General features: G+C 43.4%; 1 protein-coding gene across 2 annotated transcripts in view; it reads left to right on the top strand.

The window, feature by feature from the left end:
• The first annotated feature begins 2,807 nt into the window (after window positions 1-2,807).
• Window positions 2,808-13,810, top strand: part of COL12A1 (collagen type XII alpha 1 chain) — a 119,238-nt gene continuing 108,235 nt past the window's right edge. Inside the window, exons 1-3 of one of the 2 annotated variants that reach the window (XM_047733615.1) lie at window positions 2,808-3,170; window positions 6,182-6,289; window positions 13,344-13,460. In XM_047733615.1, the coding sequence (XP_047589571.1) occupies window positions 6,217-6,289; window positions 13,344-13,460 (190 nt within the window). In that variant the 5' untranslated portion in view covers window positions 2,808-3,170; window positions 6,182-6,216. The remainder of the gene's footprint in view (window positions 3,171-6,181; window positions 6,290-13,343; window positions 13,461-13,810) is intronic. The other variant, XM_047733616.1, reaches the window with a different exon arrangement.

The raw sequence follows: 13,810 nt of genomic DNA on the forward strand, positions 1-13,810 counted from the left end.
CCCCCAAACTCCCTTAAATAAACTCTCAACTCCTGGGTCTACACTGTGTACTTTGACCTCCGGCACCAGCGCTCGCGCTGACCAGTAGATCGCGCTGTCGGACAAGGAATCCGAAGCTCCGGAACCGCCGGGAACCCCAGAGCCGGAGGGAGAAGAGGTGCGAGCGGAAGGCAGGGAGAGTGAGGAGAGAGAGATCCCCGGGTCTAACCTGAGGATAGAAAGCAACCAAATTTCAATCAGCTCTGCTTCAGTCGGTAAATATCAATTCGTTGCAAACATTAATGAATTCCAAGGGGGTAAGAACTGGACGCGTTACAAAAGGGGACAGATGGAAGGAGGGTTTACACGGTTTTGGTGTTTTGTTTTGTTTTTAAACCCACTTATTCACTTGGGGTGCTAGAAGTCTAGCGTGCCTACGAGCCCCCGGAGGTCAAACTGTGCAGATGTGATGGTGGAAAGCCCCTGAAGATCTCCTTTGGATACCCTTGAGTTGCACGCATGTCCCCTGGGAATGGGTGTGCTTGGATTAGCTTGTGAATATATATGTGTGTATTTCCAGAACCAGTGTACCTTCTCTCCTCTTATCCTACTTTGGAAGCACTGCGTAGAGATCCTTTTTTTTTGAGGGACAGAGGGTGTTTTGAGGCCGGTGACTTTGTTACAGACCTTTGTAGCAATTATTTCAAATGCATTAAATCTGTCTGTGAGCGACGATGCCTTAAGAGAGGATGGCCACGGGGGTCCCCAGGACGCCAGTGTGGGTCCGAGAGCAGCACCACGTGAGCGCTCTTGGGGTCTTGAGCTCAACATGTTCAGCTCTGAGTCAACGTAACAGGAGAGAACTCTTTTAAAACCAGTAATATCAACACACAGAGTTACACTGCTCCCCAGTCAACAACTTTGCCATCACAAATTAAAAACAAAAAGTACATAAAGAAAAACGCGCCCGCACGCGCGCGCGCGCACCCCCCCCCCAACACACACACAAACACACACCTGGGCGAGATGCAAACCCCAGCCAGCCTTGGCTGGCGTGCAAGGCAACGGTTTTCCTTTTCTAGACAGTGGGTGTCGATTTCCCAAGGGGCGTCCCTGGCCGTTCCAGGCCGCTGTGGGGGCCAGGGCGTCTGCTGGGTGCGGCGCAGCGCGACCCGCTGTCCGACCGGTGGCTTCCGGGACTTAGCTGCCTCTCGGCTCGGTCATTGAGCCCGCTACCAGCCCACGTGAGTCTGTTAGCAGGAATTTGAGTGAGGGTGCGGGTGGAGGTTTGTGCTGGACACCCGGGGTTGTGAGAGTTTGAAGGGGGAAGACTATGCGCATGTGTGGGCTCTTTGTGAGAGCTGCCCAGCTGGACTTCGAGTGGGCCCTGTATACTCAGGGAATGTGCAGAGGTGGAGATTCCCATTTTTTTTCCGTTCCTTCCGTCCAGTCTTCTCTCTGGTTTCCTCTGGCTTTCGCTGGAGGCAGCTGTGAGTGGGGCAGAGTGGAGGTGGGGGCGGGCGGGAGGAGGGCGCTCAGAAAGTTCTTGTCGTTCTAAAGGCAAGTTCAGAGGATATCGTGCCTGTTGGAGGGAAGGCCCAATTTGCAGACGTTAGATCAAACAGGGAAGAGAAGATTACATTAGCGACAAAAACCTCCGCTTTTACTATTGGGGGCGGTCAGTTCCAGGAGAATAGCTCCCGCGATCGGCTCCGAGCCCCCTCCTCTGTTTGGGTGGCTCAGTCTCGCAGGGTTAACCTCTGGACGTCAGGAGGCCAAAAGTACAGGGCTTGTGCTGAGGGCACAGACGTGGGTAATCTGAACTTCTCCTGGAGCCTTTTCTGATGCCACAGTGTAGGAGCCCCGCACTTCCTCCCGTGCGCCTACCGCCGTTTGGCAACCCTGAGTGCCAGGCTCCCTGCTCAGGCCAAGGAGGGTGGAGCCGAGGAGGAGGGGGCTGTAGAAAGGAGAAGATGCTCGCAGAATGTAAGCCCCCATTTGGCCTCCATCTCTTTGGCAGCTGAGGGAAACTTAATTTCATTCGTCTCCTTGACCCCAAGGGGTTTTAAGGGCAAATTTTTGGTCCAAAGCCTCCTCCGGGGTCAGCTTATGCTCACGGTCTCTGCCGTGATTACAACTTGTTCTCTAGCGGCTTCTTGTTCTGAGGATCCCTAGGTTTCATTGCGTCCCTCGACCTCAATCTTGGCTCAAATTAAGCCTCTCGGTTCCGTCGCAAAGCATCAGGGAAGCAAGACAGGACTGGGAAAGCCATCCATCCCGTCGCCGAGCCCCGCGGGCTGCTGTACGGGTTCCCAATCGCGGCTCAAAGATTGGAAAAGACAGAAGGCGCGCCGCGTGCACAGACAGTTAGTTAATGGAAACCCTGTAAATCGGTTTTAAGTGCACCCAGGACAGAGGGGGAGGAAAGTGTAGGTGGTGATGATGGGGTGTGCGGCTAGGGTGGTTTGGGGTCGGTCACACATTCTTGTAGTTCTGAATGTAAAAGAGTCGCTTCCCTCCCTCCTATTGTTCTTAATTTAGAAAAAAATAAATTCATTAAAGAAAATCGCAAGGATAGGGAAACCCGAGCTCTCCAGCCCGCCCCAAGCGGAGGAGTGAGCGGCTTCCCTTGGCAGTGAACCCGACTGCGGCTGTCCCCCTCCTGGCTTCCTCCTCCCCCTCCCTACATCCTCCCCCCTCCCCAGCGGGGTACTGCTACTACGGGGATCGCCACCTCACGCCGAAGGAATGCTGGAAGTATGCACACGTTCCCAAAAGTAGACCTCCTTCACCGCCGGAGGAGCATACATCACCCCGTGGCAGCCGTCCACCTTCTCAGGCGTTTCGTAACCGAGTAAACTGAGAGCTGGGAACAGCCCTCTATTAAGTAGCCCGTGGCGCGTAGCCTCTTCCCACTCGACTAAGGCGAACCATCGCAGACGCGTCCGCGCGCGGGCAGCTGCGGTCTCGGGCAGTCTCCACGGGTTCCGCAGCGTCTGCCGCACCTCTCGGGATCCTCAGCTTCTTTGCCTCCTCGGTGGCCCTGCCGCTGCCCACCTCCCGGCAGTCGCCAGGTGCTCCTCGAGCGCAGCGCCAATTGCCTGGGCGTGCGGGGGGTCACACCGGACCCCGGCTTCCACGACGCCGGGAAGCCGCTGTCGCCGCCGCTACCTCGGTCACCACCGCCTCAGGTTGGTCCGGCTTCTAGCCATTTACCCTTACCCCACACCTCGCAAAGATAATTAGGGAAACTTGTTTCTAGCCTGTTGCCCAAGCCCTTAAGGGTCGCAGGCAAGAAGGTTTGCACTCGTAAGAGTGGAGCTCTGCCCGAGATTTGCCGGGTATCCTGGGGTTCTGCGATTCCTTTTATTTTTGTGGGAGAAAGAATTGTAGTTTTTCTTAAGGGCTGTACAGGGCGGCTGTGTGCGTAAAGCACCCTCCTCATTGTTTCTGTTTGCAGAGGCATTTCATGTATAGATGCTGTCGATTTCAATGAAGTGTGCCCCAGATTCTGTGGCCACCGCGTTATCTCTTGGCAATAGCTTTCCCCGGGGGTGCGGTGGTGCAGCCCCGGCGCTGGGAAGGTATTTTAGTGACGCATGGTGCGGAATTCTTTGGAGGGCTGGCTGAGTGCTCTGCAGCTCGTCGAAGCTGCGCGGGTGTGTGTGGCATCTTGAGACAGATTCCTAGTCGAGTGTTCTGGCTCTTTTGCTTTTCAAAGCATCTGAGATGGTGGGTTAATCCAGCTCTAGGGAACTCAGCCTTGACCTTCTCAACTTCTGGAGAAAGCTCCCCCTCCCGACCTCTTCCCGAGTGCATTGGTTGAGGCCATACTAGGGCTCCGTGGAACCTTTGAAGTACTTTCCATCCCAAATTCTACACAGTGTAAAGATCAGAGAGCTTGGAGGCGCCGGGTTCATTTATGGAGCGGAGATTCGAAGCGAGGGAGGAAAAGAGGTACCCTAACTCGAGTGTTCTTAGGGAAAGGAGACCCATAGGGGCGTTCCAAAACCCCTATCCCCCACCCCCAAGCCTGGACTATGTGATCTAAAGTATGCTGGAGCACTGGGGAAGGATGGAACAAGGAAGGGAATGAGCACTAAACCCGCCCTTGGTTAATGTCAAGGTCGCAGTGGGTAAGAGGAGGTAGGTAACTCGGAAGGGAGAAACCCCACGGGGTAAGGGTACGTGTTAAGTTTCTTTTTTAACTGGAATCAGGAGTTAAAGAATAGGTCTTTTCCGGCGGGGTGGGGGAGGGGGCAAGTAGGTGGAAGGAGACCAGTCCCTTAAGACCTCCCCCCGCACGCGCTCCTCCGCAAATGATTCATTTTCATTCATCAGGGTGAAATGATGGAATCCTCTCTGACACGTAGGGGCGGCCTCTTTCAGACATTTATGTCTGAGAATGTTCAGTGAAACATTGAGCTAAGCATTCACATAAAGGTTTTGGCTAAAAGGAGAGTTTTTTTTTTTTTTCTTTTTTCTTCTTTTTTAATGTATGGACGGAATGACTGGCCAGCGCGTAGGTTCGGATACCCCAGCGCAACATGATTCATTCTTGCCACTGAGTTAGGCAGCCAATAGGTGGCGCTCTAGACCCAGACAAAAGAGCTTCCTTCCACTATTAAGGTTTTTGTGAAGAGTTCAAGATTTAATTAAAAAAGGTTGCACAGAGCTTTTTGATGGGTCGATTGTCAGCCTTTAACTTTTCGCAAGCGCGCTGCCAACTGAGTTGGAAATTTCTGTAGCAAAGTTAAGGCTAGCTGATGGGAACAATGGGCCAGTCTCACCTCCTGCTTTTCACTGATGGTAGAAGAGGGTTAGAAATGTCAAACAGCTGTTAATTAGGAAGAAAGAAATCGCTGGAGCCCTTGAATCTTCAGAGCAGCGCCAACATTTTAATCTTGGCTTCATAAAAAGAAGCTCTGGGCAATTTGGCACGCCTGCTCATCAGACGTTTAAAATGCAATTTACACTCAGGGAGAGGAGAGATGCTCTAATACATTGTGCCAATAATTTGGAAGGGCATGGTTGGAGCTTGTCAGTTTCTTTTCCCAAAGAGGGCTCGACCTTTGGCTCATTTTTGGATTCCCAAACAGGACTTCGTTTTTCAAGGGGGCTCCTCTGTTGCCTTACAATAATTTATGTACTTCACAGTCAACTCTCTTTTTATGTTTTGCCTCTGGCAGCTTCCCAGTTCAGTTCATTGCTAGTAGCTTTTGTCTCTGGATTGGACCTTAGAATATTTAAGAAGGTTCTCTTCTGCCAACATAGATTAAACACCTACTGTGTGCTGGGAGTCACCAAAGATGAATAAGAATCTTTGTCTTTAAGGAATTAATAACCTAGGTACAGAATCAGGAAAAATCAGAATAGAACATATTCTCCTGTGGAGCATATATACCTGCAATCTTCTGGAATCTGGAATCTTCTGGAATAAGTGAAGTGAAAATAAGTTAAAGGAATATTACTGAGAATTTTTATAAAAAAATATCTTGGGAAAACAGACAAGAGTGGTTTTTTTTTGTCTGTTCTATGGCTTGTCCTTTTTTAAAAATTATGTATCTTAGAGTTTTTTCCCCCTCATCTTGGGTAAAGGATTTATCAGATGTGAAGACAAAGCAGCTAGCTGTCCGGTCAGGTTTCGGCTGGGACTTACATATTTCTGTATAATCCATTTCAGACCTTAAAGAGCTGCATATTTGTAGGCAGAACAAAATGAAGAAAAAAAGAGAGTAAAAGAGGTTTATTATACTTTTCCAAATTACCATGAGACCACTAAAGTACAGTTACCTAAAGAGTTCAGCAGCTAGGAAAAAGCTGCCGGCCAAATAAAATCCCCAGCTGGAAGAGACATTTAGTTGAGTCAGGGATAAAGTGACCTCTGAATTAGCCATCACCAAGGCAGGATGAAGTCATGTGGGGCCTGGTAAGGCCATCACCCAGGGATGCTAAGCAGGACCAACCTCCAGGAAAACAGGACCCTCTTTAAACTTGAAATCCCTCTTAGTGCCATGATTAAACTGCAGCAGATGAACTTGACTTCCACTGCTCCACAATAGGCCCATTATACGCCAGGCTGGGCCCTGAGGTTATTAAGGCAGATCTGGTTGGGTCCTGGCCGGGCTCCAGGCTCCAGTTCTAACCTGGTTCCAGGCCTGCCCGGACCCGGTTCTGATACGGTCACTGCTTCCTCCCACAGATCCCTTCATGTGGCTGTGAGCTTGGACGCTGAGCATGCGAACCAGGCTTCCCCCAGCGCTCGCCGCCCTGGGCGCGGCTCTGCTCCTGTCTTCCATTGAGGCAGAAGGTAAAATGCTCTTCCTTTCCCCTCCCTCAGTGACAATGCAGAACTCTAGAAAGGAAAAGACAAAGGATCTTGCCACTATTGCTTGCTCTGTTTTCCCTGTACTTCGTGTTTTCTCCGGATGTTTCTCTCCTCTAAGAGAAACACCCCCTTCTCCCGAGGTCTGTCTGTTTTCCAGCTCTCAGGTCAAGCTCTTTCGTATTCTGCTTAATCCATTCCGTACAGTGCTGTGTGGTCTCCTTGCGCTTGTCCCTGCGGTGTGCTGTCCACACTGCCACCTACACTGCTGCCTTCCGAGAGGATCAGCCGTCCGGGAGGGGGCGACAGCTGCACCCAGCTCTACGAACAGGATGCCTCCTGGTGCTACCCGGGAGCCCCAGAGTGCCCGCAGGCTTGCTCGCGTGGCTGTTCACCACCTGTTCACCACCTGGTTCACCACCTGTGACCTCGGGGACAGCATGAAATAAAGGACTCTAACAGTGCCGGCTCTGCGCCTCTGTGTGTTTTGTGGGGAGCTCAGCCGTTTAGGCGGACGGTGCAGGCGAACCAGGTAGCAGCTAAACCGCCTAGGGGATGGGTGGCAAGCAGAGATCCGGACCCAGAATGTGTTCTCCTGGCCCAGGGTCACTGCTTCCCTGTTTGGTTTGTGAAGCTCGGAGGAATGTGGCTCAGGCCCAGTCCGGTGAGGACAGTTCGGGTCTGCGCCAAGGTTTCCAATCCAGAAAGCAAGTGGGCACCAGGAAGGCCAGGCTCTCCACCTTTCCCCTCTTGCTTCAGACCTGAGTGGGTTCGGTCAGGGGCTGGGACCTGGGTATCCTGGTCCCAAGGTCTGCAAAACGGCTAAGCCCTGTCGAAAATGAAGGACGTTTGCTAGATTTTCAACCTCACTTTATTCTTTTTATTGTGTGCACTTGATGTCCTAATTTCTCAGTATTTATTTAGAGTTATTTCTGTGTATTAACCTAGTGAGAGCTTCTGTGTTTCTTCAAGAATCATCCGAGACCCCACAAACTAGAGTTATTGTTTGTTCTGCAAGGTAAATCAGGTAATACCATAACAGACACCTTAATTTGTTTTTTTCCCAATTAAAATGCCCCAGATAGAGTTAAGGGAGGAAAGAAATGCATGGGGCAGCTGTGGGAATTCTAGGGTGGGTGGTACGTTTTTAGAGGTTGTGGGAAAGGAGAGGCCTTTCATAGCAACACTGAGATTTAAAAAAAACTTTCTATTGTGTTTGATTTTCCACTTCAGGATGGCAGGTACCAAAAAAAAAAAAAAAAAGAAGAAGAAGAAGAAGATTAGGAAAAACAGAGAGGCTCCAAAATTTGTGACCTGCTTAGAAAAGTGACAGAAACTTGCTCCTCTTATCTGACCCCTCCTGTGTGACTGTAGAGGCTTTGCAGAGTGGTCTCTGTGAAGTAATACTCAGATGAGGTTGCCTTTAATGTTCCTCTCTATGTCGTTGTTAGGAAGGAATTTTATTTGAGGAGCTTCTGGAAGCCCTACTAAAGATATTTTTAGATAATTCACTGAAGTGGCCTATTTATTGCCCATTAAGAGAATAGTTATTTGAAAATCAGAAAGATTTGAGAATTCTTAGGAAAAGAATTAGGTTGGAAATGATGTAAGTGGAAAAAATCAATTCTCAATTGGATAATGGCTGCTTAGCAAAGTGCAGTTAAAGAGAACATTTTGCTATTGTGTGTCAACTCTACAGCAGTAATAAAAAGAAGAGAACATTTTACTATCTATGTTACTGATTATTTCCGTATTTCTCACATTTTAACTTTCCAATCTGGTGCAGCTCTTACTTTTGCTTTCTTCAGCTGTGTCTTTTTGTCTCCCATCTCCCATCTCCTTAGGGTCAGCATTTAATAATTACGTTTTATTGGGATTCATTTTTTTGGCCTTATTTTCTAGTTTACTACTGTCTTTACTACTTACTATATTGTAAGCCACAAAAGCACGCCACATGTGTGACTTAAAATTTTCTGGTTGCCACATTAAAAAAGGAAGAAGAAACAGGAGACATTACTCTTTATATTACATCTAACTTACCCCACTATATCCACCATGTTATCACTTCAACATGTAATCAATATAAAATTTTTTAGTGTGATATTTTATAATTTTGTACTAAGTATTTGAAATCAGGCATGTATTTTCCACTTGGAGTGTGTTTCATTTTGAACTATCCGCATTTCAAGTGCTTCATCGCCCCATGTGGCTGGTGGCTCCTGTATTGGACAGCACAGCTTGCGTGTTCACTACCAGCTAAGTGGTCCCACAAGCTTGTGAAGGGCTACCAAAATTTGTGGCCAAGGTTTTTCTGGGGATAATGACTGGAAAGAAAATTTCTTGGAAACATTGGGGGGCATTTCAAAATTTCAACTGGCACCCCTGCTATGTCATTTTGAACTGAGCTGTAAAATGGCCATAGTTACTTTTCTTTCCCTTGTACAATGTCATGCTTGAACTCTTGAATTCATACCATTTTCCAACAAATTTCTATTTCCTTAACTTTGTATATGTTAAAAACAATATCTTTTTTGAAATTAATTAAAAGGTTTTGGCATACACTTTTTGTATCTCCTTTTTTTATAGTGGTACCACTCTTGTCCTGTTGTTTTCCTTCTATCTGCTTATACGAGGAACTTTATTTTTCATAATACAGTATTTTGTCTTATGGAAATGAGGGCGAAATGATTTTTTTTTCTTTAGTAGACTTTATTGGCCTTGTAACTTGGCTAGTGTTCTTTATGACCTAGAATGTATGAATCATTTTGGGTTCATGTATCATATAGTATGTTAATTGCCTTTTAGGAAACTTAATACTTAGCATTTAAAGATTAATGGCCAGCATTCCCTGAGAATTAGACATCCTTCTAATTAACCTGGAATTCAAGTTGAACATGTTTTGTGAAAAACAGGGTTTTAAATTCAGTAAGTTTGACTTGTATTTGTAATTAATGAGGAGTAACTCGTTATTATCAATTGACCAGTGAGTTGAGGCCATTAAAGACAAGCTGTAATTGTCTTGTGTCTAGGTTAGAGGCTAATTAATATGTATTTTTATAATCTGTGTCTATGTTTGTCTTTCTTTTGAGATTTTATTTATTTGAAAGAGAAAGATAGCGAGAGAGAGCACAAGTCAGGGGTGGGGGGGGGGGGTCGGGCATGGGAGAAGGAGACTCCCCGCTGAACTGGGAGCCAGATGTGAGGCTCAGTCCTGGGACTCTGGGATCATGACCTGAGCTGAAGGCAGATGCTTAACTAACTGAACCACCCAAACGCCCCTGTGTTTATGATTATCTGATAATACTGTGCCATAACAGAAATTTTGCACTATAGGGGAACTTACAGATCATCTGTTCTGATTTTCTCATTTGCAAATGGGAAAATGAGGAAGAAAGGCTGAATAACTCAGTCAACTAATGTGGTTACCTCAGGTTTTCTTGTCCTGCTTTAGTGCTAGGTTGCTTCTTGCTTGAAAACTGCTCAGCCCTGAAAAAGAACATGTCTTGTAATGTGTATAGAATAATCCATCACTTATTTAAAATGTCAACTGTTAATTTTTTATCTTATAAACACAAATGAAATGACTATATCATGGCAAAGATCATTAAACTTAGACTAGCTTTGGATGGAAGATTTAATTAATGCCAATTGCATAAGGTGAAACCACTTTTGCATACTACTAAAGGTTTCTGAAGGTAGAGTAATATCCTTTGCAGGGTTATCACAAAGATCAGACTAAAAGGTTTTGTAGTTCATCAAGATGATATTTGGTAGTATGTTTTGCTTTATCTTTAACCAAAACTTACTAGACCATTCTCCTCTCTGTCCATCTTTCCATCCATCCATTCATCTCTGTTGGTAAGCTTCCTTTTGGTTACCATAATGAAAAAAATTGTTTTATAAATATAGTTTTATAGTTTTATTTATTTATTTATATTATTTATATAAATATAGTTTTAAAGAAAATGAACAAAGTTAATTTGTCAAATTCTATCCATATCTGAACTGGAAATATCTGAATAGCACATATTTCTTATTGAACAGGCATCAAAGAATGTTTTTTAATAGAATAAAAAAATGCATAGGTATGTATTAATAGGCATATATGTACAAATATTGCTTTGTAAAGTTAGCCATTCACTCAAATATTTCTTCTTTTTTACATTTTTTTACATTGTATGCTCTGGAGTCTGACTATGGGATCAAAGTTTTGTTGCTTTTTAGCTGTATTAATCTCTTCTGAATTTCACTGACTCATCTGTGAAACAGATAACAGGGCACATTATGCTGTATCGTTATGCCTGTTGTATAGTAGACACTCGGAAAATGGCTGGCTCTAATTATCATTCCTAAAAAGCCCCACATTCTGTCAATTTATGTAACAAAAATATCACCAGAATGCAGTTTTCATAGCATAGCTTATTGATAAGGTAAAGCATTATTCCTAACTGGGAGTTAAAACTACTAGAGTTAGGAGTACTTAAAATTTTAGTCTTTTCGTTATCAGTCTTCAGGTTTTTTGAATATATATCTTATTGGTATGTTATTTATTTATAATTTGAGTTCTAGTTCTCTTGGTTCAGATTCTCATTCTATGCAACTGTGGCTCTCTGCAATCATAATCCATCACAGATAGCTCATATTTTAAAAATTCTGGCATCTGCATTGTCTCAGGGTAGGCACTGCTTGTGACAATGCGTTGGCAGTTGTGAATTATTTTTATGCAAAAAAAAAGGTTTTCAAAATTAATAAATGTTTTGCATTGATCAAGTTGACATGCGATCCTACTCACACCTGCCATGTTATCTTTTCTTGTGAAATGAGCAAGCAAAAAACATACAAATGGAGTGGCAAGCCTGGAAGGTTTTACATGTGATACAAGGGGCAGGAAGACAAGTGGAGTGGGTTCTCAGTTGTACACATGCTACTTGGCCATTCTTTCCTGCTTTTGATTCCCAAGTACCACATCTGAGTTTCTATGAACACCTTAAAATCCTCTGAAATGTTAAAGACTTTTCCCAACAGTCAATTTTTCAGTTTTTCTGGAATCCTGGTCATTTGGACACCAACAAGGTGGGCCGCTGCTGCCCTTCAGCAGTTTTAACCTAATGTCCGCTGCTTCAGGTCAATTTCCTTGCAAGGTTGGTGGTACTGTTTTTCCATGTACTGATTTTTTTTTTTAAAGCATGCTCAGGCCAATTGTGTCTGCCTTTGCATTAAATTTGTCCTGAGCCATTGCTACTGGAACAATATTTTATAATGATATTCTTAATACCTCTTGTTCTATTAACATTTGTTGCATGCTTGTTATACTAAGTGATGACTCCAGCTAAACCTTGCAATATGATTACAGACAGCAGTATGTTGAATAATTAAGCTATGCATGTAGGTTAATAGTCTAATCTCACTGCCTGTGTATGGATAGTAAGAAAATAACATTCATTCTGTGGCTAGTATATCCAACGAAAATAAAAAGCCATCTCCTACAGTTGGAAGCATCAGTTCTTCAAAGCAAATGTTTGCTTACTTAATTTGTTTTATTTCCATTAAAATGTGCTATTAATATTACATAGATTCCTAACCCCAGTTAAATTCTGTGACTCGCGTCTCAACGCTACTACTGTATTTCAATTGACATCTATGAAAACCTAAAAGGAGATCGTAATCCCTCAAAAGAGATGCAAAGAATCTGACTCACAAGGAATACTTTCAGACTTAAATACTTTAAGAAGAGGATGGCTGCTAGTCATCTTACTTTGTTGACCTACTTCAAGGGTAATCATTTATAACACATTGACCATGCACTGACAGTGAGTCAGTACAATGCTGCATGAAGAGGCATGAACATTGCAGAGAGAATATCATTATAAAATATCTCTGAAACGTCTTTGTGTAATGACTATTGTACATGGAGGCTTTCGTTCATTGTGGGAAACTAAAAACAAGTCAACATTTCATTGACACATGCATGAAGCTGTATAGTTTTGTATGTAAACTATTTCTTTCTGTACTTTTCAAGTATTCCTGTCATTGACTTCTCCAAGTTTTTATGCACAGTCATGTCATCACTGATCCTTCTTCACTGTTTTCTTTAAGTTCTGTAAATAAATGTCCATAAACATATGGTTTGATGTTGTCTTTTCATAATTAACCATCGTTTTGTAAAGGACCATACTGGCATTTTAATCTAAAATGCTATTGCTAGTATGGAGTATACCTGCTGCAAAGGAAGATAACAGTGTGGGTTTACACCTGGCAAACATAGAGCATATTGGTGTAAACAGGCAGAATATTAGTTTTATAAACAACTGTTTACATATACTTTTTATATATTTATAAATTAACAGCCCTTATTCCTATTTTTGAATATTTGTCCATGTGAACATTTGTCCATGTAATATACATTTAAATGTATATTTTCTTGTGCAACATAACAGTGCTAAATTTCCCATGACTTCTCTCTTTCATTAAATTTCATCTCTGCACAGATTGAGACTTATCAAACAAAAATTTTGCACCACAATGATGCAGAGAATCAAAAATATCAGTGATTCTTTTCCACATTATGGGAAAATACTACTATGTCAATGTTCTAAATTAACTTCTATGGTTATAAGCAGGTTGTGATTTGGCATGCTTGTTCAAAATGCTCTCCGCATGTATTGAGATCCCTTTAATTGTTATGTGAATTGTTTGCATATGTGGTTATTATCTGTGATTTCATTGTACTTGTATGTACTTGTATCCAAATATGTTTCTATTATGCTTGATTTTGCTGGCCATTCTTGGATGACCTAGCAACTCAAGAATCAAAAGTGTTTTGTGCTGTCTTCTGTAATATGTATACTCTCTGATGTTTTGTCATATCTTGTCAGCTTTTAATTTTATTCTTATCCAACAAGATATCTTCTATATTTGTTGGAAACAAATTTATGCAAAGACAATTTTAGTAAGCTTTGCTCAACATAATTCTTTATTGATTAAATTGAAAATTTGTGACATTGGAAAATGTAATTGATCTCAACTCTCTCTTTTGCAGTTGACCCACCTTCAGACTTGAATTTTAAGATAATAGATGAAAATACTGTTCATATGTCATGGGCAAGACCAGCTGATCCAATTGTGGGTTACAGAATAACAGTGGACCCTACAACAGGTAAGTTTTGAGATGTGGGGTTTTAAAACAGAGACATCAAAGATGATATAATCCAGTCTTCTCTCCTCCTTCCATTTCATTATGAGAAAGCTGAAATTTAGAAAACCTTAGGAATTCAACCAATGTCACCAGATATTTGGTGAACTCAGGTCTCCAGATTTCCAGCCTAGTACTCATTATTATATTTTTGTAGTGTTGAGTTTTATTAAAATGGTTCATTGTGCTAAGCTGCTGTTATTAAAAGTGGACTTTTTTTTGCCTGATCAGAATATTGCTTGTAATATTTGATTTTATAAAATAGGATTCTCACTTCTTGATATTCTTCTTGAATTAGTCTTTTCAATATTTAA

This window comes from Lutra lutra, chromosome 6 (assembly GCF_902655055.1).
Source record: "Lutra lutra chromosome 6, mLutLut1.2, whole genome shotgun sequence".
NCBI lineage: Eukaryota > Metazoa > Chordata > Mammalia > Carnivora > Mustelidae > Lutra > Lutra lutra.